Below are 27,278 nucleotides of genomic sequence, written 5' to 3'. Positions count from 1 at the left end.
GGTGAGTATTGTGCAAACGATGAATCACCAACATTGTCCGATAGATTTTTTTTTCGCAAGCAATCCAAATGTGTGTTTAAAATATTGTCATAGCACGTCAAGTTTTTGAGAAAATAAATTTTTAAATCGACAAAAACCCCTAAAAACCCGCTATTTCAAAAATGAAAATTGTTCTCATCAAATTAAACCGCTATAAAAAAAAAAAAACATGAGATAATAAACACCCCATAAAACTTATAGCATGGATCCTTGACGGCTTACAACCCTGAAGTTACTAAAAAAATAAATATAAAATAAAATACATTGACAAAAGTAAATATTTTTTGGTTTTTTGAGTTGAGCCTTCTGTCTATTAGCGTTATCCAGGAGACAACACATGGAGTTTGACTGATTAGTCTCCCAAAACATGTGTGTGCTTGTGTACACTGTTTATAAATGGTCAAAAAAATGTTTTTCAATTTTAATAATTTTTAAAAATAATTAAAATAGTGTCAAAATTTAATAGTTGCTGGTAAAAATTAAAATTAAACCGATTTCACATAGTCAAATCTGCTAATTTTTTTTGTTGATGTTTGATAATCTGCTCCCGTAAAAAATGGTTCTTTTTCCAATGTTTTTTTTACATGGTTTTGTTGCATTGCTTCGTATTTTTATGTAGGTATCTGACTGTATGCCCAGAAGAGTGCCAACAAGAATAAAAATATTCGGATGTCCTGGGTGAAACAATGCATTTAATTTTGCATGAAAACTTTCACAACTGTTAGTTGTCCGATTAGTGTTTGCTGACAAATCACACCAAATTTTTAAGGGGAAACTGTCCAACTTCATTGTCAATGTAATTATCTAAAATGTAATCTGTGAAACTGTCAATTCAAATCACATCACATGGTTCACCATCAAATCTTCCGTGAAACATTCAACTATGTCATTTTCGTTTGAAAATGGAAACCCGAAAAAGTACTTGAGATATCTACTTTTCTCCGAATTAGACTTATGTTCTTTAGACAGACCCAACTTCTGAATTTTTCGCCACCAGCTTTATTTTACCAACACCATTTTTCGGGACTCAATTCAATATAGTCCGTCCAAATTCCCTACTAATAATAGCAAAGGACACTATGCTTACGATCTTATCTACGTAATAAAATCAAACATATTAAGATAATAAACAGGACTCAATTCAAATAACTAAAAGTAGGATGGACTCAATTTGATGTTATCCGTTTAGACGATCGTTTTTTCTCAAAAAAAAAATTGTTTTCCAAAAATTAAAATAAGTATTTTTTTAAGGTAAATAACGGCTATCACAGTGTGTCCGTTCTACAAATAATTTTCAATAATATACGGTAATTTTGCGTTCCCATAGGCGGCGGCACGTGACGGGACGCCCGGCTGGGACAACGGAACGGGGCAGGCGGTCGGCGCGACCAGGCCGCGGCGCGCGCGGAAAGCTCACCAGCCCGTCGCGGCGGCAATATACTATTATCAAAAGATTTCATCGATTATTTAAAAAAAAAATGATCTATACTTATTCTCCTAAGATATCTAATAACGACCGAAAAATAACTTTCATTTTCAAATCACATAATTTATTTTTTTACACAGCATGACAATATTAGATAGGTTATAACAATACAAATTCATTTAATACATATTAATAAATTTTACATTTTAACAAAGTTTGAAGTACAACATCACACAGTCACAAGTACAACATAATTAAATGATTGAAAATAATTATATACAAAACATAAAAACACAAAATTATTTATATCTTAAAATATTATACAAGGTTAACATGTGTACAAGAAAAAGGATTACACAATGAATTTATATTCAAAGTGTAATCCTTTTTACGATATTTACATATTAATGTATATAAATATCACTACAAAATAAATACATGGTTATCAAATATTTTACGTTTACCACCACGCCGTAAACAAATATAAAGTTGGTGGTAGCTACCCATATGGAATTTATTTCGCCTTGCCGCCGCACTTTCCACTCAGTTTGTGGTTGCTTTTGGTCAAAGCGTCAACTTCGTTTTGTAGTGTTTGGACTTTATTCGTTAACATTTCCGCTTTTCTGTTATGAACTTTTTTTTCGGAGTCCATCTTTTTGCGAAGCTCAGTTTCGGCGGCGAAACGTTTTGCTTTCAGAACGAAAATCTATCAAAGAAAAGAAAAATTCAGGATGGAATCTCCTTCGTTCGTTCGAGCCCTACCGGAGCCGGTGTAAATTTCTACTTACCAATTTATCTTTCATAAAAATTTGCGCATCTTTTTGCTTCGACGTTTGTTGCATCTTAGCTAATTGTTCTCTTAGTTCAGCAATGGTAGCCGTGCAAGAGGCATGTGGGTCGACGGGTTTGTGCATTTTAAACGGCGGTGGAAGCGAATAATCCGGTCCACCGTCGTCGGATCTGCAAACATGAGAAAAACCAAATAATTTTTATAATAATTTTCAGAGTTAATCATCAACCGACCTTCCACGTTTTCCAGACAACGCTGGCTTCGCTTCAGCGAGGTGTCCCTCGAAGGACTTGAAGTCACTCATTTTTATTATAGGTAAAAATGAAAAAACAAAGGATACACAATTTATATATTATGCGAATAAATTATGATATGTGAAAACACAACCAAGACTAACGGAGTTGCTTAATATGTAACAAACCGTGGTTCCTAAGACACCGGCGCCTTGACGATCCGAATAATGACAATAATTCGATTACAATAATTATCAATATATACAAAATATACATCTAATCGTAGGTCTTTGGATATTTCACACAAACTATTTAAATGTTGTACTGTTTTATTTAAATTAAAGCTGTTATCAATAGTTGAACGTGAAAATAAATCAATATGAAATGTATCGACTAATTCCATACCTCTAATCATAGGAGAATTTCGAATAGTACATATTAAAAAGTATTTTGTTGTCTAAATATTATACATGGCGTTGCATCTGGGCCAGGACACATCATGTTTTAAAATTTAAGCGGTTTAGATTTTCTAAAAAAAACTATTTTAACAGCATTGGACCAAAGCGATTATAAACTAAATATTATGGGAGATTATAATATCACCTAATAAAAACAAATTTTAAATTTACATGAGTGCACGAGATTGCCAATGACATAAAAATGATTATTATATACAGCAGAAACATTTTATTTAGTCCATAACCTCTCAGTTCAGCAACACTTTATTTAGTCCATAACCTCTCAGTTCAGCAACACTGCTCTTTTATTTGTATTATGACTTGACACTTGGCCAGTTTATTTATTACTTTATTCATTGAAATATCGATTAAAGAATAAAATTAGCAAAATTTAATTAAAAAACTTACCTCCATCAACACCTGAAAGGTGACAAGTAATTTTTTGAATATATAAAAACTTCTATGAAACTTTTGTGTGTATATTTTTTTTAAATTGCTCAATTTTATTGCCTTACCTTATAAAACAAAAATACTACACTTTACTGTTATTGTCTTTGTTGTTTATTTACACGAATAAATAGGTAGCAAAGATGAGTATCAGTGATCCCTGGATCCAGAGTGACGGACAATCTCAATAAAGACTTTAGCCTAGTTACACTTAGCCTAAGTAACAGCATCATATTTTGATTTACAAATCGATCAAGTAGTGCAGGTATGTGTATAAATAAACACGGTTACTATATTTAACCCTTTTTTTTAATGACTTAAGTGGTACACTCTGAACTGTGCAAAATATAACACCTAAATTATTCCATTTGAACAGCGCAATTTGTAGTGTTAATTACATATTCGAGATCATCGCGTCGATGATCTTTTCAATGGCAAAACCATATTGATAAATGAACCCCTTTCAGACAAGTTGGTTAATAGATGTAGTATTATACCTTGCCTGTCAAAGTGATTTTAAAACGCCTACAATAGAAAAGATAAAGGACAATATTACTTGTGAATAACTAAGCGTTGTTGTTATATTTGGGTGAGTTTTGTGCAAACGATGAAACACCAACATTGTCCGATAATTTTTTTTTTCGCAATCCAAATGTGTGTTTAAAATATTGCCATAGCACGTCAAGTTTTGAGAAAATAAATTTAAAAATCGACAAAAACCCTTAAAAACCCGCCATTTCAAAAATGAAAATTGTTCTCATCAAATTGAACCACTATAAAAAAAAACATGAGATAATAAACACCCCATAAGACTTATAGCATGGATCTTTGACGGCTTACAACCCTGAAGTTACTAAAAAAAAATATAAAATAAAATACATTGACCAAAAGTATATATTTTTTGGTTTTTTGAGTTGAGCCTTCAGTCTATTAGCGTTATCCAGGAGACAACACATGGAGTTTGACTGATTAGTCTCCCAAAACATGTGTGTGCTTGTGTACACTGTTTATAAATGGTCAAAAAAATTTTTTTCAATTTTAATAATTTTTAAAAATAATTAAAATAATGTCAAAATTAAAAATAGTTGCTGGTAAAAATTAAAATTAAACCGATTTCACATAGTCAAATCTGCTAATTTTTTTTGTTGATGTTTGATAATCTGCTCCCGTAAAAAATGGTTCTTTTTCCAATGTTTTTTTTACATGGTTTTGTTGCATTGCTTCGTATTTTTATGTAGGTATCTGACTGTATGCCCAGAAGAGTGCCAACAAGAATAAAAATATTCGGATGTCCTGGGTGAAACAATGCATTTAATTTTGCATGAAAACTTTCACAACTGTTAGTTGTCCGATTAGTGTTTGCTGACAAATCACACCAAATTTTTAAGGGGAAACTGTCCAACTTCATTGTCAATGTAATCATCTAAAATTTAATCTGTGAAACTGTCAATTCAAATCACATCACATGGTTCACCATCAAATCTCCCGTGAAACATTCAACTATGTCATTTTCGTTTGAAAATGGCAATCCAAAAAAGTACTTGAGTTATCTACTTTTCTCCGAATTAGACTTATATTCCTTAGACAGACCCAACTTCTGAATTTTTCGACACCAGCTTTACTTTACCAACACCATTTTTCAGGACTCAATTCAATATAGTCCGTCCAAATTCCCTACTATAATAGCAAAGGAGACTACGCTTACGATCTTATCTACGTAATAAAATCAAACATATTAAGATAATAAACTGGACTCAATTCAAATAACTAAAAGTAGGATGGATTCAATTCGATGTTATCCGTTTAGACGATCGTTTGCTCTCAAAAAAAAAATTGTTTTTCAAAAATAAAAATTTAGTTTTTTTTAAGGTAAATAACGGCTATCACAGTGTGTCCGTTTTACAAATAATTGTCAATAATATACGGTCATTTTGCGTTCCCATAGGCGGTGGCACGTGGCGGGACGCCCGGCTGGGACAACGCGACGGGGCAGGCGGTCGGCGCGCGCGGAAAGCTCGCCAGCCCGTCGCGGCGGCAATATACTATTATCAAAAGATTTCATCGATTATTTAAAAAAAAAATGATCTGCCGCCGTTACATACAGTTAAAGGATTATTTTTAATCAAATTAAATAATTTGTGCAAAAATCGTTGAGGGCTCGGTCGATTTTTTTTTTTTTTAGATACCAATCGAGTAATGATAATTGTATAGAAATTATAATTAAAAAAAAAATACCCTTTAAAGCGCTCTGTTTTTTTTTTTTTTGGTAGGTGGGCGCACTTTTGTTTAACACAACCGTCGAACCGTTTGATTTATTATCGTTGGACTGTTTGAATTTTGAATTTCAATACTTTTGGAAATTCAGCATAAAAAAATTTCCACGTGCTAAAAAAAAAAAATATATATATATTTCAATTAATCGCTTCTGTCTAAAAGCGGGTTTGATATATATTTTTAATGATTGATATACAAAAAAAAAAAAAAAAATACTGATAAAATGTTCCAAAGCTTATTGAAAAAACAATAATTGTATCAAAATGATATACAGGGTGATCGATTTAACGACAGACAAACGTTTTCTTGAAAACGACTTAAGCTGTTGGTGCTCTTGAGCCGGATAACTGCTGAAACTCAATTATTTAAAAATAATCTTCTACCTTTTGGAATACTAACAATATTCCTTACCCAAATTGTTGACTGGCCGATTATCAGTTTTACAAAGTACCTAATTATTGTCCAGCGCAATATATACATGTAGTTAGTTAGATGTGTTGCATTTTCTGTCATTTTCAACGAAACAAAAACGTTGGAAAAATCATTAAGTATTGCTTAATCATTGAGTAATTATTTTATTAAAAATGAATATATTTTTAGGATACCTGTTGATTTTAATTTGAATAATGTGCACAGTTTTACATTTTTATTTTGGTGTTTTTTCTTGGTTTTTTTAATGGGAAGGGGTAAAATTTTTAAAATGTTCACTTAATGTAATACCTTTCAGGTAGGATTTTTGAACCGTAGACTCGCAGACTTTCTAATTGCATTGGTCGGTAGACAAACGATGACTAGCCTGGATATTCCCTCGGGAACTGCTATATCGGTTTAATGAGGGTTCAAGAGACACTGGGCAAAGTTCCAACAAGGGATAAAATATTGAAAATTGCCATTCCACGGCCGTCGACATTAACCGGAAAGGCCGGGATTTTGACCCAAAGCCAAACATTTATTCTTCTCAAAGCAGAAAACGAACGTTTACAAGTTACAAAAATGGAAATTGATAAATAACATTGAATAATAAAATAATCGACTCTGCAAAAACCTTATGGTTTTTTTGTGTTAAACATTTTTATAAGCAGATGTGTTAATACATAAACAGTACGACCCTCTAAGCTTCCCCTCCTTAATTGCACCTATGTTTATATCTAATAATTAATACATTAATACAATATATAATATCTACCTACACATTAACTATGATATTAATTAATCTTATTATCTATCATGTTATGTAAACTGAAATCTTCAATAATAAATAGTCATATTCGACCGTCGAGCTAACATTTTACCTCCTATTAATTGCTATGCAGTAATAATTAGGCATATTTTTTTTTTTGTACAATAATACTCATAAATTATAATGTACGGTAGGCCCCGTGCAAGAACTTCTCAATAATAACAAGTATATACAGTTATACATGGTTTATTTAACACATTTTTACATTGGTATTTTTAGAATATTTTTACATTTTTATAAGCTGTACATTGAATAAATAAAAAACACAATCTTAACGAAATTCTTGTGGCCGTTTTTTTTCTTCAAATATGTCATCGTTGAAACGTCCGCCGCCGCTGGGGCGGATTTCCACGAGTCTGCCGCATAGATCCGGCTGAACGAGCGGTGGCACGGGCCGGGTTGACTGCGAGGTCATCGGTGATGTCTGGCAGCATACACCCGCAACTCCGGGAACTTCCGCCGTGGCGTCCGCCGAAACCACACGTAGTCTACGACCGTATGGCTGAAAAAAAAATCGTTTATCATCAGTTACGCACTCTATTGTCGAGACCATTGATAACCAGTTTTTTCTCATCAACCACGAGGACGCGGACGACGTTTGGTTCCAGCATGACGGCGCCACGACGGACGTTCCGCACGAACGGCTCGAGGGCACGTGTTTATCTCTCGCAGAGGTCACGTTAATCGGCCCAGCCAGACGTTTTCCGGAGATGCGCAGGTCTATGTCGCCGCAATCGCCGGATGCCCTCAAAGTCGACACGACCCAAGCCATCGTGCTCAAGCTCAGCCGGATCCGTGCGGGGGCAGAGTCGTTGAAAATCCACCTGTCGCATCCCCGTGCCACCGTGCGAAGCCGCGGCCGACGTTTGAACCATGTCATATTTCATAAGCAACTGGCCTTTCAAACAGATCAAGAATTTCGTTAAAATCGTCACAAACATATTAATACTATGGATAACTTAAAGCTTGACATCGTCGACGCCCAAAAGCAGTGTGCTCGTCCGAGTGCGAGCAACCGAGTGCGAACAACCGGTTGTCAATTGGTTGGTCTATGATTACATAACTCAACGCTCACTGAAATCATCAAGGGGTAGTAGTTAGATTAATTGCGAGGCGTGTGTTATAGTCCCTAAAAAAAAAAAAACTGCTATTATTTGTATTTTCACTTACCGCCTTTATTGGCCATCTGCACGTTCCTAGGGCGGCGGCGGGGACCATTTTCGAGCTGGTACAATGCCGTTTGGGTGCAATTTAAGCGATGCGTTTTTTTCCCTAATTTGAACTTTAAATCGTTTAGCTCGCCTGTCTTTATCTCCATCTCGCCCAAGTGTGCCGATTCTCTTTTTTTCATTTCTTTCTGCAGTACTTGGTATTTGTTTACTATGTCGTTGTACTTTGACTCAAGATTCTCTTTTTCTTCCTGCAGTTTTTCCAATTTGTTTAATATTTCGTCGTAGTTGGATTGTAGCTTTTCATTTGCTCCCTGCAGCTTTTGCCATATCGATTCTAACATTTTTTTTTCTCCCTGCAGCTTTTGAAATATCGATTCTAGCAATTCTTTTTCGCCCCGCAGCTTTTGAATTTGGTTTAGTATGTCTGCGTTATTTGATTCTAGCTTATCATTTTCTCCCTGCAGCTTTTGACACATCGATTCTAGCTTTTCTTTTTCCGCTTGTAGCTTTTGACACATCGATTCTAGCTTTTCTTTTTCCGCCAGTAGCATTTGAATTTGGTTTACTACGTCGTCATAACTTGATTCTAGATTTTCTTTTTTTGCCTGCAGGTTTTGACGTATCGATTCGAGCTTTTCGTTTTCATGCTGCAGCATTCGCATTTTGTTTACTACATCATTGTAACTTGACTGTAGCTTATCTTTTTCTTCATGCAGCTTTCTCATTGCGTCATTGCTATTTGAAAGCACTCGCGCCCATTCGTTGTTTAAGTTGTCGATTTCTCTTGCGTGCTCACGACGCAATCTCTCATACTCCGCGGCGTACTTTGCGGCGCATTTCCTCTGTTTATAGTTATAATTATTATTATTATTTAAGGAAGCACCGAGGCATTAGGGTAGGTTTACTGGACTGTCGATACTTACATTGTAATAGAGAAAACCAGCGCCGGTCACGACGCCGCCCGCTAATGCCGCCGCAATGTATTCATACATCCTTTAAAGACTTCGGTAAACTTGGAATGACTTGGAATGACTTGGAATGACTTGGAATGACTTGAAATGACTTGGATTGACTCGTAACAACAAAAAATACTTTCGCGTTGCGTGTCTGTTCGACGTCTGGTGAAACATTAGTTGTTTACTCGAGGTCGCTAACAAGTAATATTAATACTGAAATCGGCCAGCACAAAAGCCTAATAACTAAAAGCCTAACAACAGCTGTTATTACCTACACAGGTGCATATTGCTGTCGACCGAGTAATTAGTGCTGAACCGATGGATTTACGATTGGAAAAATAGACACATACCGTAGACACAAGCTGTAGCACATATTATATCAAACCCTTCGACTAGCATATACATGCATTTGTCGTCCCCTGAGATCTTTCCTTTGTCCGTGGCTCGACACCGTCGAGTGGGGCCAGTAAGACAACATTTTGTAGGCAACATTAAGCAACATCAGGCCGAGGCCCTGAGACCGGCGGAAGACGCGAAACTAGCAGGGTACGTCGTGGTTAAGCGCAGTAGTTTTAGTGGCAAATCGCGGCGCTAACAACCGCTGTTTCTTCGCGCGCCTGGCATCGTCGGACAGACCGTGATCTCGTGGATCTAACGAGGGATCGAGCGGCCTTCGATGCGCCCTAGCGGCTGAGAAATCCGGGAAAACTCCCATTTTCATTTGAAAATTAGTAATTTTCAGGCTTTGTTATTTTGCATAGCAACGGCCGCCGGCGGCCGGGTAAGTTTTTTGGTTTTGGCGGGTTTTCGGTCAAGGAGTGGATTTTTATGCCATTTTGACGTCGGCGACCTGTCTGAATCGCGCCAGAACCTTAATGTAAAGGGCTGGTGACCCTAAGACAAAGGGTAATGGCGAAAAATCGCGTTTATTGTTAGTGGGGCCGTAACATATGGGGTACAATCGACCATTACCGTACATGTTTTCTCAAAAAAAAAAAATGAAAAACCCTATCACCACTAAGTCTTACAACATAAAACCGTCGTAGTCTTTGCCCTTAAGTACTTGAAGGTTTTTTGGATTTTGAGCGACGATAGGTACGGGTTTTTTGTGACGTTTTTTTTTTAGGGCAAAGTCGTTTCGACGGCCAACTCATTTTTTTTTTTTTGACATCACCGAGAAACGCTGTCACGTCTTGTCACGGCTTTATATAATAGTACACAGTGCTTTGGTGTCGTTAAACGCCCTTTTACCGGTACGGGGTGCCGGTCGACGGGGAGTTTTTTTTGTTTTGTCGAGCTCACGAGTACTTAAAACCTATGTCCATATCTGTTATCTTTGCCGGTGTGTTAGGCTGATCGGATCACTGTAGTTATTCTTATAAAGAGAAAGAAAAAATTGTGTAATATAAATCCGCTGACGATAATAGATTTTTTTTTTGTCTAGAAGCCGATAGGTCAAGTTAAATTGATTTTTTTTGAGGCTTCAAATGTTTCTAACCGTTGAAATATAAATTAAAAAATTAAAAAAATACAAAATAGGTAGTTTTGTCTGACTCGATTCGAACCCGAAACCTCTTGATTATTAGTTCAAAGTGTTAACCGTTACGCCACTAAGACATACTTACTTTAATGGGTAATTGTTTGGGTATTTAACGTGGAACCGTTTAACTTCACTCAAAAAAAGTTGACATAAACAAATTTTAAAAAAATATTGAAGTCATTAATCGAGAGGAGTTTGCATACTTACACACGGACAGAAGAAATATATATATATATATATATATATATACTTAATGACGTCAGCACTGTGAACGACCCCTGCCATAAGACATGTCCATGTAAAAAAAAAAAAAATGCAGTCAGAACGATTGAACGTGGTAACTAATAAAACGAACCCCAATCAGAGGGTGGACAAGTAATATAACAAAAATAATTTGACAAAATTGAACTTTTTCTTATTTATTTTCAAGTAAATGCATAAATGTCGCGGGTACGCCGTCTTTAGGTCAGAGAATTCGGTCAAGGTGGCTTTAAACTAGAATATTATGAGATAGGACAAACTAACAAAGTATAATATATTTAAAACACTGACAAGATAAGAGTGCACTCTATATTCGAGAGATTAAACAAACAATATAATGTATTCCGAATGCACGACTCGGTCATGATCTGCCCTTATCTAACTTTTGTAGACCTTTATTTTATGGTCTCGCCCCATTCCGGTTTAATATTTTCCGGATCGTTTCTTTTTTTTACGATGCTATCAATATACCTGTTTATCCCTCCTTCTCTCTCTCTCTCTCTCTCCAGCTCATTTGCTTCCACGTACAAAATGACAATATTTTAGGTATAATATTTTTAAAAAAAACTGAACTGAAAAATGTCCGTTATATGGGTTGGAATGCAGTATTGTCCAGTATTGATTCGTTGTCTAATTTGCTTTGGTCGTTCATACCAAACGATACCTATTCAAATAGATATATGAATTATGACTATATAATATGAAAACATTTTCGAATATTGATTTAGCAGGCACGTCGTCGACCCTAATTACTGTTGTAAAAAATTCCTAACCCGTGCTGCCCGACAAATCCCATTAGAGAACCCCAAAAGGATTTATTATCCGGTACACGGCTGGATGTAGACACTTTAGCTGCTTTTACTATTCCGAACACGACTCGAATAAATAGGATTTTTGTCTTTGGAAAAAGGCAAATTTGGATTTTCTTCAAATTGCGAATATAAATGTTATTTATTTTTATGTTTTACATCATTTATTATACTTCTCGTACAGATGATTGAATCACACATTTGTTTTGTATAATTGCACTATTTTAGAATTCAACCTGTAAAGTTGTAGGACTATTAATACACGTTAATGATTAATTACACTTATGACATATTACTGACATATTATGACTATTACATAGTAAAAAAAAATGTTGTTTTACTCGTTTACTAGTTTTTTAAATTCAAATGTTACAATTTTTATTTAAATCGCCAAAAGCCGCGAACAAAAAATAACCTATTTTGGTTGTGCTGGAATACACTTATTTGCTTATTTGCTCGGTTGGGTTTTAGTGAGTTCTGTGTATACAATCTGTCCAATTTCTCCAGCGCATGTGCGAGTGTGTGTTCCACTTCACTGAAAGTTTTCCCCTGCGCAGTTGTCGCTAAATCGTCGGCATTCAGGAAACGACGAGTAGTTCCCATAATGGTCTGGTCATTTGTATAGACATTAAAAAGTATTGGTTATGAAATGTATTAAAAAAAACATTTTTGGGTTTTTAAAAAGCTCGGAATTTTAACAGCTGATTAAAAGCTATCCGAATAGAATAAATAATAATAATGGCTTTTTAAATCATTGTTAGGTATTATTGGTTGTTATTTATTATTATATAACAGAATTCAGTTTTACGTTATTCTTATAACAGTATTCAGTTTTTCGTTATTCTTATAACAGTATTCAGTTTTTCGTTATTCGTCATCACGTCTCAGCAACATACTCGATTTTGTGAAACATGATGTCACTTAAATTGTATGCGGCCGGCGGATTTGTGGCGGGGTTCGGTTGTGCCTACCTGGTTGACTATTGCTGCTCTCGGTGGTTACAATCCGTACGTATGAATTTCAAAAATATTTCATTGTCATACTTAGGGAAACGGTCGCACACACAACTCCGCTTGTCCAGGGCCAGCTGACAATCTTTACGTGTTAAGGTAAGCGTCCATATGTCCGCATCGGACGGGTCGTATCAATCGGATGTGCAATTTTTCCAGTATTGGCTATAGCACACTAAAATCCGTCCGATGCGGACTTGTGGACGCGCACCTTTAAGGCCGGGTGCAAGAAAACGATTATCTATTGAGTTTTTGGGCATACGTAAACCGCGCCTCGTTTATAATTTGGTTTAAAAAACGTATGTGTAAACTGCGCCCGAGTTTTTATCAAGTGGAAAAAGGTTAGTACCTACATGTAAGCTGCGTCCAGCTTCTCGTCATCGGTATGAAATGCAAACAGCGTCCGAATCAATACAATCACGGGAATATTAACATTTTAGGGTTTCTACCACTTTTACCAAATTGCATAAATTGCCATGACGAGGTTTCTTGTCAGCATGTGGAATTAGCATTGATAATGAGGACGGCAGATATCCGAGTGTTTTAGCACTCGCTCGCTATTTGGCCTCGGATAAACATACATGGATGTCGCTTTCATTTAACACAATCGTACATTATTATTATAATGTATATATATATAAGTTTAATACAATATAATACAGGGTGGGCCACGGAAATAGGGACAAAAATAGATGGGTTTTTCTCAACATTGAATGGGAGTAGGCAGGTCTAGATAAGCTCATTCGATCCGTCAGATGTCATTTAGTTATCACTATAGCGCAGTGGAGTGTCGTTCACCGTGTGTTTGCGTACGACGCGTTTGTGAAAAACAATGAATCGATAGTTAAGGTGCAGCGTGCCCCCGCTGCCAACGAATAGGGTCAAAAATAGATAGACATAACTCAGTATATTTTAGATGTACAAACATTTTATTAATATTTTATGATATGTAAATGAGTGCCATTTCATTTTTTAAAAATTACATCAGACATATGACGGCCATCTTCTTTATAGCATGAAACAAGTCCGACGTTGAAATAAAGCCCGAATGCACGCCTTTTCACGCCTGTAAAAAACTAGATATTAGGCATTTAACAGGAGTCCCTTCTCACCCGACAACACACGAATCTCCCGCTCAACTCATGTTGGGTCATTCGACACAAACACTATTTGATTTATTAATACCAAACACCAACGAAGTAGTTATTAATAATCAAGTAACACAAATAAAAAACGGGGGTAAAAGAGACTTAAATTTAGATAAGGAGGATGGTGTGTTAGTTAAAGATTACAGAAAAACAGGTGAAAATTGGCAGAAGGGTACAATTACTGATAATATTAGTCATAATACTCATAAAGTAGTTTTAAATGATGGTTCTGACTAAGGCACAATGATAAGATATGACCACACGGCCAAAAAGAAAATGAGTTGTCTCCTGCTTTTAATTATTCAGACACGCCTAGTGTTGACCAAACAAACTCCATGCAACATATGGTGCAATTGTCTACCATACGCCAGTGCTACACCGGCACAACTTGTCATTCGTGTAATTTGGGTTTCATAACAAACATCAGCGAATATTATTATTTATATTAATCTAACTGTGTATAACAATGTCCATAATAAAAATAAGGAATAGGAGAGGAGAAATGTGACCGCCTTGGGGAACTCCAGAGGTAGTAGGAAAACGTGAGGATAGATGGTCGTTTACTTTAACTTGTTGACATCTGTTTGACAGGTAAGAGCTAAACCAGGATCGAAGAGGATCAGAGATGCCTATGGATTTAAGTTTAGAAATAAGGATTGAATGGTTAACAGAGTCGAACACCTTACTAAAATCAGTATATATATATATATAACGTCTACTTGAAGGCCAATTTCCGTAGATTTTATTAAGTTAGATAGAAAACAAATCTAATTAGTGTCAGTCGACCTGCCAGATAAAAAACCATGTCGATTGGAGTCTAAGGTATTTTTAAATGTCTGTGCGAAAGTGGACATTATGAGTTTTTCTAAAAGCTTAGGAATTGGAACGATTTTTGCTTTTGGTCTGTAATTAGATACTATAGATTTGCCCCGGTTTTAAAATAATAGACACATTCTTTTAGGCCGACCGCGTCTACGCATGATACCTGTTGCTCCAATTGCGAAATATTAATATAACTTATATACTACTCTAATTAATACTAAATATTTCAGGGGTTCATAACAGTGTATCTGAGTATTTTATAAATTTTTTAATGATATCTAAGCCCGACGACGAAAGAGTGACACGTTTGCGAATTATTTAGTAGATTATTATAGTGTGAAGAAGTCAGTATCCACCTGAAATATGGCTCAAGCATCAGAAGAGCCATTTTTAACCATCAATGCATGCGAGTCATTCCATACCCATTTTAGTTCTAGTTTTTAAACAACTCATCCAAATATTTTTATGTTTTTAGAAAAATTAAAAGCAATTTTAATAGAAACATACCTACATTAAATTAAATAGTATAAATGAACCTTAACTTCACTCGATAAGAACTCGGGCGCAGTTAACATGTAACCTTTTTACACTTGATAAAAACTCGGTCGCAGTTTACATATTGTATGATTTTGTGTTTACCTGTGCCTTGGGCGCAGTTTACAATCGCCGATAAGAGATAAGTGAGATAATTATAGATAAGACCATATTATTAAAGATTTATTTTTCGGATCTAATTACAAAAAATGTATCTACTATTTGGTATAATAAAACAATAGTACAAATATTATGTTTAATTTTAAATAGGAATTCCAAAAAGTAAATATGAAGAGTTTATTACATTTTATTTTATTAGCAGAAGTAACAAAAAACTCTAAACGTATTTTATTATAGGTACTACCTATACTTACGACTTCAATATTTCTAATTAAATAACACATTATACTGATAGGAGTCGATTACTTGTATATTTTCCTCATAAACTTATGTATGCGAACAGGGATGTTCTTAGAATATAAGAACATTAATATTGATAGTTAATTTTCTTCTTTATACTTAGTCAGCCAAGGTAAACGGCCGTAAACCACGTCCAGAAAGTAATCATAATAATTACAACATACAATTTTACTTAAATTATTTCTATATATATTTTTTTTACATCCTAAACTTTTCTGGTACACTGATCAATATAATTACCGTGAAGTAATATAGGACTAGAAGTGGAATAACGGTACAATAGGAGCTACTTTGTTTTGTTATTTGATAGTTAGCAAACTAGGTATAGGTATAGGATTTGTATATTTTACCTTCTATGTACTTGTCTATTTTGCATGATTTTTCGAACCATAATTCATAAGGAGATTTGCTTACTTGACCCGAATCACCTGTGCGTTTTAACACAAACATTGCTAAGTTAACTGCCTCTGCCCACAATGATTTTGGAAAATTCTTGGAATAGATTTGTAATAGAAGAAAAACAAGGGGGAAGTGGCGGTGAATGGCTATTTTAAATATTTATAAATTATTCTCTTAATCGGGGCGTGTATGTGTGTATATTTACTACAAGAACTCACTTCCTGCCTCTAGACTTACTATTACACAGTGTTATAATATTGTATATAGTACATATCTTGTCGTGTTTTCTAAAAGGTTTGTTCGGTCGCTTCGCGACTTATTGAGCTTACAATTTTATTATATTTTTTCAACTAATTATACATGTGTTATTATTTATGTTAACCTAGGATGATAACCAAAACGCTAAGGCAACCTTACCAAACACACATTACGCTGAAGCTTCTGTAGAAAGTTTGGAACAGTCTTCTGAATATAAGGTAAGTCTCTTCTTCTTCTTGTTAGTAACATTGTTATTTTATGAATTAGCTGAAAATAATGTTATCATCTTTTAATAAACAAATGCAATGATACAGTGCCTATTTACATTTCCCCCTTTTTTTACAATCCATAAATGCTTATAAGCTAACTTCCTAACCTAACCTAACCTAACGATTGTACGCCCCAAAAGCTGTAGTAGTCTATTACAGTTGTAATAAAAAAAAAAAATATGCCAAAACTGGAGTAGAGAAATATTAAACCTCGAGTTGTTATTTACATATATTTAAATATTGTATTAATTAGCTTTTTTGCGTTTAGGGAGAAGAGAGACAATTAGACGAGGAGGTGAAAGAGTTCCCCCGTGCTCCAAGGCCGGATTTGGTAAGTCTAAAATACTAAAAAATTGACTATGGCCAAATTTTTTTTCCCCTTTTTTTACAATCCATAAATGCTTATAAGCTAATTTCCTAACGTAACCTAACCTTTTTTTTTTTTTCTTACATTATATCAAAGACTGGAGGGTAGCACAGATGTTAGTCATTTCACCCCCCCCCCCCAGCCATCATCGTTAGGTGGAAGTTTATTTCACCGTGCTTTCTGTCGTGCCATGATTTAATACCGGTGATCAATCGGTGGGTCCACCGTCCATTGGGGGACGCGTTCCATCTTGTCTGCCAAGAGGAAAAAAGGGCCTCGCGAGCTCTTGATTTGACTACGCTCTGATCCAGTAGATTTTTTTGTTTAAACACCAGCTGGCGCTCCGTAGCTAAGAGGTTGCTAATAATTTCAATTTAATTTCCGTGAATTGCTGTTTTAGCACTTGTATAATAAACAATTTTATTGTTACATTATAATCAGAATGAGAGGCTCTATAAGCAAAACGCTGATAGCATAAAAATCTGATAATTTTTTTTGATATTTGTTTAAATCTTGAATTTGTTTTATTGAATTGAAATTATTGAATATTTTGCAATTTTTCTCGTTTTTGTTTGGTCTTAGAGCACTGATATTAAAATTTTTAAATTAAGCTATTTAATTTAATGTAAGTTTCTAACTGTATTTATTTTATTTTTTCTATAAACATAAAAAGTTCTGGGTGTATAGTATAAAAACTTGAATTACAGAATATTCAGATAAACTTTCTGGGCTTAGAAATGGTATACCATAGCATTGAACTATTCACCTTCTAATATCACTGTTCTTATCTTTGTAGTCAATTTTCAAGCCGTTTTGCTGGATATTTTTATTCCACGATAGTGTTAGATGAAAGCGACATCCGTGTAACTTTATCTAAAGGCGAAACAGTTTTACATGAAAATTGAATAGTTTTCTCGAAATCTATTACAACATCGGGCGGTGATATCGTAATATTGTTTTGAAAACCATATTCACAAATTGATTTTAGGCAAAAAGTGCAAGATATTGTACTTTTATTGGATAGTAAACATATAACGAGTGTTATATAATAGCCGTTGATAAAACCATGTATTGTAAACATTTGTGTGAAGTAATTAGGGTAGTATGAAAATGTACCGCCCATGTAAAACCATTTTGTTATTGCAAGAGTATTTAAATTAGAAACGCAACTGAAAACTACACATTTGAACTCCTTGTTGTTTATTAATACAAATAACTCTTATCTATTTGTTTGAACACCGCGTTCGTCAAGAACTAATTGAACTTATTCAATAGATTAAGGGAGTGGAGGTCATTATAGGTTGGCTTACTTGTCAATCTGTTTTTACATATTACGTACCATGATCCTATAAACTTCCAGTAAAATATTTAAAAAAAAAACAATTTGGTTTGTACAATTATAATAGAGTAATTAAAATAGTATACTATTTCACATTAAGTTTACACTAATTATTTAATTTTTTATATATTTCAGACTGCAAGGGACGCTTTGCCGTTAAATGACCGGTTGGCCACGGCCACTGAAGCGTCCGAGGAATTAGAGCAGTAAGTCTTTTTAGACATTTTGTCAGTGGTTTCATAATTTCAGGTTCTTTAAAAATAACTATTTATATAAAATTAAAAAAAATTCTTTAATGATAAACAATAATCAAAATCCACAAAAGCTTAAAAAATTTTCGTTTTTAAAAAATTATCAAATTTATTTTTATAAAAAATGTACATTTAAATACAATATATTAAGTATAAAAAACCAATGAGGGGGAACTGTTAGCCACATGACTACTTTCCCTCAATTTGAATTTATTTGGAAAATATACTTTTCAAAATAAGAAAATAAAATATGTTAGAACATAAGTACTTACTAACCTTATATAGCTTGAATATAGTTCTAAATGAAATTAGTATTAACTATTTGGTTTTGCATGCTTATCTATTTCCTAATAACCTGTGTTTGTACATCTTTTTAATGTTTTGAAATTTGTAAATTTAAAGGATTAAAAACATACTAATAGAAGAAAAGCAACATGTGATAGCCAAATGTCAACAATATTACGAAGAAATAAGGCTTTTAGCAGTAACTGAAAATAGCCCACTAACAAGGGCCAGAAATAAAAAATTAAGATTGTGTTTGTCCAAATGTCAAGATTTAAAAATTTTTATAGAAGATCTGGAAAGTGGTCCTGAGGTAAGTACGGCCCTGTATGCCGGCTACATTTACGCTCGGTTCGCTTGGCACGGGCCGTTTTGTCGGCTATTCGATGCACCTGTTTTTTTGCGCGAGAGGCGTCCAGCCGACACATAATCGACTTGCGGTCATTTTTTTTTCTATAAAAACTATAAAGTTATCTAGATAAGATAACGGACAATTGAGTAATATATCATCTAGATAAGATATTGAATTATTCATTTAACATTTATCTAGCTAAAAGATAAAAGATAAATACAATTTTATCTAGATGAAAAATAGATAAATTATATTTTAACCTTCATAAAATATGTTATACGAAAATGTATGAGTAAACATTTTATATAAATACTTATATACTTTTGTGATATACACTTAGCAGAGAATTAAATATTAAAATTTGATAACTGCTACAAATGAATTACTTTTAAAACCGCAAACAAATATTACACTTAACATATTTTTCCAAAGTTTATATAATAGTATATCTATCTAACACAAATAATAAAAATAATTTGACAGTTAACAGTAATTTTTGATCCGTCAACCGACAGTATTTTGTAATATTTGCCATCCAGTAGATAATTTTGATTTTTATCGATCGCATTTGTAGACTCTGCTGGTTGTGACCCCGCAGGATTGTTAATTTGGTATTGATCACCCTCGTGACATCTTGTGATTTTTTTTGGTTTATTTAAAATGTTTGAAAGCGTACGAAAAGCTTTAGTTACTGACAATTTTATACCCAACTTGTCTGCGATATTTTCTACTATTTCAATACTCTATTCAGAATAAGAGCGGTCCGGGTTGCACATTTTATGTACCATGATCCTATACACTTGCAGTAAAATATTTAAAAAAACAATTTGATTTGTACAATTATAATAGAGTAATTAAAATAGTATATTATTACACATTAAGTTTACACTATTATTTAATTTTTTATATATTTCAGACTGCAGAGGACGCTTTGCCGTCTACGGCAGAAATGGAATTAGAGCGGTAAGTTTTTTTAGACATTTTGTCAGCGGTTTCATAATTTATAATAAATTCATTATTGACAAACAATGTTCAAAACCTATGAAAGATTTTTCATTGAATTTCATTTGGTGGGTTACTGGATATAAATATAGTTGGGCAACTAAATTTGATATACAGGGTGATCCAACTAACGTAAGACACTCATTTTCTCGGAAAATATGAATATTTTGAAAAAACATTTTTTCCTATTCTTTTAGGTATAAGTTTTACTACATTTTTCAATGCTTCGAAAATTTTTATTTTCATCCCTTATACGATAAAAAGGGTCTAAGTTCACGTTTTCAAATGGCAACATATGTTTTTAATTCCATAAATTTGTAGGCAAAAAATTTAAAAATATGTTATCGTTTGAATTATTAATTTTTATCCATCTAGTCGTTAGCTATGACTTTGTAAAGATATTACATTTTCTCTTAAATATTGTTATATTTCTTTGGTTTTCCAAAGACCGGGAGCCAATAAAATACTTATTTATGATCGCATTGTCCGATAGATGAGTACACAGATAACCAAACACAATAAAATGTTTTGTGATATTTTGTTTGACCAGCGTTTCATATTTATAGATTACCGACTTTTCTAACACACCGTCATGACAGGTAGGTTGACAGACCTATATTGACAGCAGCTAACGAATGGCTATTTAACCATAACAATCAAAAACCGTGGTACAAGTAGGTTGATAACTGCTGCTATGATGATAATACAAAATATTATTATCATTAGTTATCATATTTTTCTACTATCTATGTTCTACATTCAACAAGTAACAGCACAGTACAACAGATCATTATTATGCTATTTGAAAATTATAATTTTTAGTTTTTATAGGTAGTAAACAATAGCTTTAAAATTTGGCTTACAATCTCATAAGTGCATACATTGAATAGACACGCGTCGAGAAGCGTTACTATTATTTGTTTAGTTATGTTCAATTTATTCAAAATATGTTCTGTGCTCAAATAATTGTTTTAAACAATTTACACTAAATAAGGAATTTTGGATTTAATTTGCTTACTATTTTAATTCTACAGTAAATATTTAAAATGTTGCTTATTTTACATTTATAACTAACTTTTTTTTATTATATAAACAACTTTATTAATAAAAAATAATGCAATAAAGTGGACTGTGTTTAAATGATTAAGTTGTCTAAAGACTAGATGTTTGTAAACAGTGTTTTAGGAACCTACAACAAAATCACAGTTAAGTTTGAAATTGTATTAATTATCAACTTAATTTAAGCCGGTAGTTCCAAACTGTGATTTAAAGTACTTTTACTTTTTTTTCTGTTTTCCCCATCCTGTTGGCAAAAAAGATTTGATTTTTCTGTAACGGTAAATTTTTCAACATAATTGATATTTCATTTTTTTTTAAGTCAAGTTATTTCTTATTAAGATCCCGTTAATAAAAATATGGATCAATAGTTTGTGACTCAATTACACAAAATCACACAGTGATACTTAAACTTCAGAAATAAAGTTAGGGTTTGTGTCACGCAAACATTAAATTATCAGAACTTGTCTTTTTTATTTTATTAATAACTATTAAATTAAATAGTTTATATGTTCTTATATTTTTATTAGTACTTACTAATTATTATTATAACTTATAAGGTGTATAATGTTATAATAATAGTGATTCTAAAGCCTTTATAATAAAATATGTCTGTTTCAAAAATTTCAAATTGAAAAGTTAATTCTTTTACAGTTGAATCTGCTATTTTGATTTTATGTATAGTCAGTATTTTCTTATTTTTATTATTTTCTTCACTATTTAATATCTAGAAAATTAAAAGCTTAATAGATTTTAGTTGTTTAAAAAGAAAACCATTATTTGATATTTCCTTGTTTACTATACAAATTAAAGTATTGACATTATTAATCTATTATAACGGGTACGTTTTACTAAGATTATGTAAAAGTGGCAATATTAAATCAAAAATAGCCTTAGCTAAATTGTAGTATCTAAATTTAACAATTATTCTGTAATAAAACACATTATTAAGGATTTAAATTTTATGGAATTTGTACGCGACAAGTTTGTCCGATTTTATACACATACATACATGTATACTATATTTATGTATGAACACAAATAATTATAAAATCAATTATACTAACTTATAATGCATAGTTGTTAAAAATAAAATTTGTTTACCTTTAATGATGCAAATAATGGTTAAAAGAATATTTGCTGTAATGCGTATGCGACAATTTTCCTACTTTAAAAAGTTAAAAACAATTTTTATTAATTTTTACTGTGTATTTTACAAAATTTGAACATTGATAACACATAGTCAAACAATTGTGTTGATAAATTTCAACGACAAATATATAGTATAGTATAACATTTAAAGAACAATAATAATCTTTTGTCTGATAACATAAGTATTTAACTAATAAAATATTCATAAACTAATTATTAATACAACAATAAATTTAAAAATTACAAATGTTACTATTTTGAAAATATTCAATCAAAAATATTAAACAAAAACAATATCTATACATTTGAAATTGTTCAACTTCTATAATACTGATTTAAATTTTTTTCTTTTAACAATCGTTGGTAATTAAACAAATCTAACAAAATCAAAATTCAATAAATAAAATTAACTATAAGAATTATCTTAGGCAAGTTCAAAAAAATAATTTACTTGATTTACTGAATTCATTAAATACAAATTAATAGAATTACTACTTTTTAAAAGAGAGAATTATTGTATATTAATAAGTTTAATATAAAATTTAACTTTGATAGCCAAATACCTGTGTCAGTTATAGCTAAAACTTTATGATAAAATATCCGTAATGTATGTCAGACACACAATATATGGGTTATATCATTGTAAGAAATAACTAAACTGAAAGCAGACATTTGAACTACCTTAGATAAGTTTAATCAAATAAAAATAATATACTTACATATTATTATAAATATTGGTATAATCAAGAAGCGATTCCTTGTATGTAGTAGTATGAAATTCATACATTAATTACTGATATTTTTAAAAATAAATGAAACGGGTATATGAGTATTATCAACCCACATACACAAATACATGCATTAATAATTATTTTAAGTTAACACAACACACTTTTCATTCAAATTGCTTAGTGTTGATATTATACATTCACATGAAAAAATGTCACATTAGAAATAAATGTTTTATACTTATAATTTACACCTTGATATATAATTGTAAGGTCTTAGGTCCGATTGGAAAGACATTTCCATAGCAATTGATATGTCATACTCAAAACCAATTTTACATGATAACATTGGTTTTTAAAAGATGAAATATTTTCAGTAAAAAAGCATTCAACCTAAATTAAAAAAGCTAATTGAAATCGTATTGTATTAAATTACCCATTAAACTCTAATAAACTTACCTATTAAATTAATGCTTTATATTTATAATTTACACCTTGATATAAAATTGTTAGGTCTTCAGTCTTGGGTCCAATTGAAAAGACATTTCCATAGTAATTGGTATAGCCTATTCTCAACGCCATAGATATTTCTGACATGATAACATTGATTTTTAAATGATAAAAGATTTTCGGAAAAAAGCATTCAACCTAAAATAAAAAAGCTAATTGAATTCGTATTGTATTAAATTATCTATTAAACTTTAATAAACTTACCTATTAAATTAATGGTGTGTCCAAGAATGTAACGTCAAAATAAAGTCGAGAGCAAATATTATCAATTGATATATTTAAAAAATTATAAAATAACGAGTTATGACATAACTACAATACGCATGCTATCATATTTACTATAAAGTAAAATGTAAATTTACTAACATTTTTTAATTAAGTTTGCAATTTCTCATTTCACTAATGGAAAACGTGTGAACTTCGAAGTCGAAATTTGTTAGCGATGAGGTTATGTACAAATAATAAATATAATGTGATTTTGTACAAATAATAAAATATATTATTGGTACTGGTCACTCGATTATTCCGTGGTAACTGATGCATAGTTTAGATACTAGATTGTTATCCGAGATAACCAGCTAATGACTAGCTCCAGCTAGATTAGGTTAAAGTGTAAAGTCCGTTATCCGTAACAGTCTACCTTTCGTCTAATAATGTATGGTTATTTATTATATCTGATTATGATACGGAATGCGTTAACATCAAATTATTATTATATTTGATGTGATGACCGTCGTAATAAAACTACTTGTCTTTGTCGAATCGAATGAAATTATTAAGAAATATAGACAAAAATTCAAATCTTTACAAAGTCATAAACAGCGAACAAATGGATGAAAATTAAAAATTCAAACGCTAACATTTTTTTAGATTTTTTGTCTTTATATTTATGGAATTTAAAACATATGTTCCCATTTGAAAAAACGAGGTTCGTACTTATTTAACGTATAAGGGTTGAAGATAAAATTTTTCTAAATATTGAAAAATGTAGCTAAATATGTACCTAAAATTTTAGGGAAAAAAAAATTCGCAAAATATTCATACTTTCAGAGAAAATGAGTGTCTTACGTTAGTTGGATCACCCTGTATAGTATATATTTCCACCGAAAATAAATGTTTTTTATATCTATATTTAAAACTAACAATAGTTAATCTAAGTAATTTAAGTATATTTAGATTTGATTACATAAATAATATGATGTGCATCTGTTAGATTTAAATCTCCTATTATTTTTGGAACGAAGTTCCTTATCGCGGGTTGGCGAGGGGACCTAGCCAAGAAAAAATGTAACGCATTATAAAAACTATATGTGGTGCGGTCGAGCGTGATCGGTTCCCAGGAGTGAGTGATACCGGGTTCATCAATTGGGCTCCCTCTCAACACTTTTTGCATTTATTTACAACTTTTATAGTAATTTATATCGCAAGAAGTCTAAAAACTTATAAAATATATATATTTTATACAACAGAATACATTTTTACCCCTAAAAGTACTAGGTCACCTACATTGCATTCGGTTTTCGTCATTTATTATACTTCTCGTACTGATGATTAAATACAATTTTTTTTTATATAATTGCAATATTTTAGAATTCAACCTGTAAAGTTGTAGGACTAAATAATACTGAAATATAATGTAAATTAATTTTTCATGATACATATTATAATTTGGTTTGAGAAAATTATGAAAATTAATAATTATCATTGATATACGTCTAAAATATGTTACCTCATTACATTTCATTAAGTTAATAACCGTTAGTACCAAAGTAACATGAGTAATATTGTACGATCTCCGGCGTTGACTCGACGGTCAACTGAATCAAAAATAGGTGATCAACTAATTTTGAGTCTTCCGTCTTGTTCGAATCAATGAATCGTTTTTAACCCTTAACTGGGCAATGTATATTTTTGGATACTTATAAGGTAGCGCAACAACAAGATGATCAACTATATTTAAATATCGATATTTTTATTAAGAATCGATATCATCTCATGCAGGCTGCACTAGGAATGGGCGTACGTACAGTTCGAGTTTATTGATTATTTAATATCGATACAATCATCCAGTTGCAATATAATGTTAATAACATTATATTTTATACTTATCGATATTTAGATACATCGTTATAGTTTTATCAATATCAATAAAAATATATCAATCTATCTGGGCAGTGGCGTCAATTTTTATGGGCTGGTCAAATTTTCGATACATAAGGCCGTAAATTATCTGTTTTTTATGCAACTACCTACATTAACTTACCCTATAATAAACCGTCTGAACTGACTACCAAGTATAATAGGTATGAAGATTTATAATACTTGTATTATTACTGTTTTGAATCTAAGTGTTTTGGAAAAAATATTTATATTTGTAAAAATGTTGCCCCACCCTAAGAAAAACTGAAATGTCGCCCCTGTATCTGGGTCATTATTATCATGTAGGTCATGCTTAATAAAAATGGAATAAATAAAAATATGAATTTCAATAATAATAGTGTTTATATAATGAAGCTATATCATATGTCCTAAACTGAGATATTATATCCCTACCTACAATTATTAGACAGCTTTAGTTGTAGATGAAATAACACATTGGATATAATGTATTCCAAATTTGTGAGTTGATATATCACAGTGACACACCGAAAACGGCCAATTTTGCTGTGTAAAATCCTCCATTAGAGCAGAGGTTCTAGAAGTGGGTCCAGAAGCAAGAGCGTCAACTTCCCAAAATAATCTTTGATAATCTTGTACACTATGTTTTTAAAAAAAATGTAATTCTTTGAATTACTTGTTTTTCTTTTGATATTATGGAATTTTAACAAATTAAAAATCATTTTTGAAATATATTTTGGCGGTAATACGAGTAATAAATTGTTTTTGTCTGTAAATTCTTATATACATAATATTTTACGTGTTGTGCTAACGTATACATATTGTACATTAACTTATAATAATAATTTAAAAAAACATAAAGGATTACTAAAAAATAGTAGCCACACATTTTCATAGGCCCTAGGCACAGTGCCTATGCGCCAATACGGCCTGTACATAAGGGCCCCAGACCTCTCTGATACCTTCGCTTGTGGGGGCACTGGTATTTGGTGTCATATTGTCATGATATGGATATATAGTAGTAAACCACAAATAAAATACGTAGGCATAGAATGGGATGTACTTTGGACAACCATTGGTTACGGACATTATTATGTCCAAATAACTGAAATTCGGATTTTTTCTTGGACAACCTATACCCGCCGGAGACATCCTCAGAATAATCAAAGAATGACAGACATATTGCTTACAAGATTTTATGTAAAAAGACGGAATTCCGTCGCTTTAAATGTTAATAATAGAGTTTTTTTTAAAGAAAATTATCGGTGTACATTGAAATACTTAAACGAAAATTATTTTCAATAATATTATAAATCGTCAATATCCCATTATTTCTGTATGTATTAAATTCGCAACGGTTACAGACTATTTTTGGAGATTTATTAGGTTTCTAGTCAAAACAAACACCTTCCTTCGCCACCCCATAACCCTTCTGTTGTCCATTTGATTGGACGCCTCAGTCAGCGGTGGCTTTAAATTTTTGTTTTGTTTATAAGAAGATAAGTTATACAGAATGTACCTAACACCCAGTGACAACTGAATATTAAAAACTCATCACTACAAACAAATATTTTCGAGGGCTTAATTTCTAAACTCTACATATTATTATTTCAAAA

At 32.2% G+C, this 27,278-nt stretch overlaps 2 protein-coding genes and 1 long non-coding RNA gene across 3 annotated transcripts; 1 reads left to right on the top strand and 2 right to left on the bottom strand.

Annotated features, from left to right (window-relative positions):
* Positions 1–8,069: 8,069 nt before the first annotated feature.
* On the bottom strand, positions 8,070–9,104 carry LOC126846322 (golgin subfamily A member 6-like protein 22). The gene is made up of 2 exons (XM_050585634.1): positions 9,003–9,104; positions 8,070–8,921 (listed from the first exon to the last, which is right to left on the bottom strand). The coding sequence occupies exons 1-2, from the start codon at positions 9,069–9,071 to the stop codon at positions 8,070–8,072; spliced, it is 921 nt and encodes a 306-aa protein (XP_050441591.1). The 5' UTR covers positions 9,072–9,104.
* Positions 9,105–14,428: 5,324 nt separating this feature from the next.
* Positions 14,429–20,762, top strand: LOC126846321 (uncharacterized). The gene is made up of 7 exons (XM_050585633.1): positions 14,429–14,497; positions 16,365–16,454; positions 16,774–16,836; positions 18,347–18,417; positions 18,865–19,057; positions 20,013–20,059; positions 20,665–20,762. Exons 1-7 carry the CDS (start codon positions 14,429–14,431, stop codon positions 20,699–20,701), a joined length of 570 nt encoding a protein of 189 aa, XP_050441590.1. The 3' UTR covers positions 20,702–20,762.
* Positions 20,763–22,670: 1,908 nt separating this feature from the next.
* On the bottom strand, positions 22,671–24,479 carry LOC126846721 (uncharacterized). Its single transcript, XR_007686920.1, has 3 exons — positions 23,749–24,479; positions 23,494–23,682; positions 22,671–23,427 (listed from the first exon to the last, which is right to left on the bottom strand). It is a non-coding gene; the product is annotated as an uncharacterized LOC126846721 (long non-coding RNA).
* Positions 24,480–27,278: the final 2,799 nt, after the last annotated feature.

This window comes from Adelges cooleyi, unplaced genomic scaffold, assembly GCF_023614345.1.
Source record: "Adelges cooleyi isolate 19-005CV unplaced genomic scaffold, UGA_ACOO_1.1 ACOO_flye_CR_arks_rails_tigmint_CR_PRNA_9, whole genome shotgun sequence".
Classification (NCBI taxonomy): domain Eukaryota; kingdom Metazoa; phylum Arthropoda; class Insecta; order Hemiptera; family Adelgidae; genus Adelges; species Adelges cooleyi.
The sequence above is the reverse complement of the archived record's forward strand: the minus strand, read 5'-3'. Positions and strand labels throughout refer to the sequence as shown.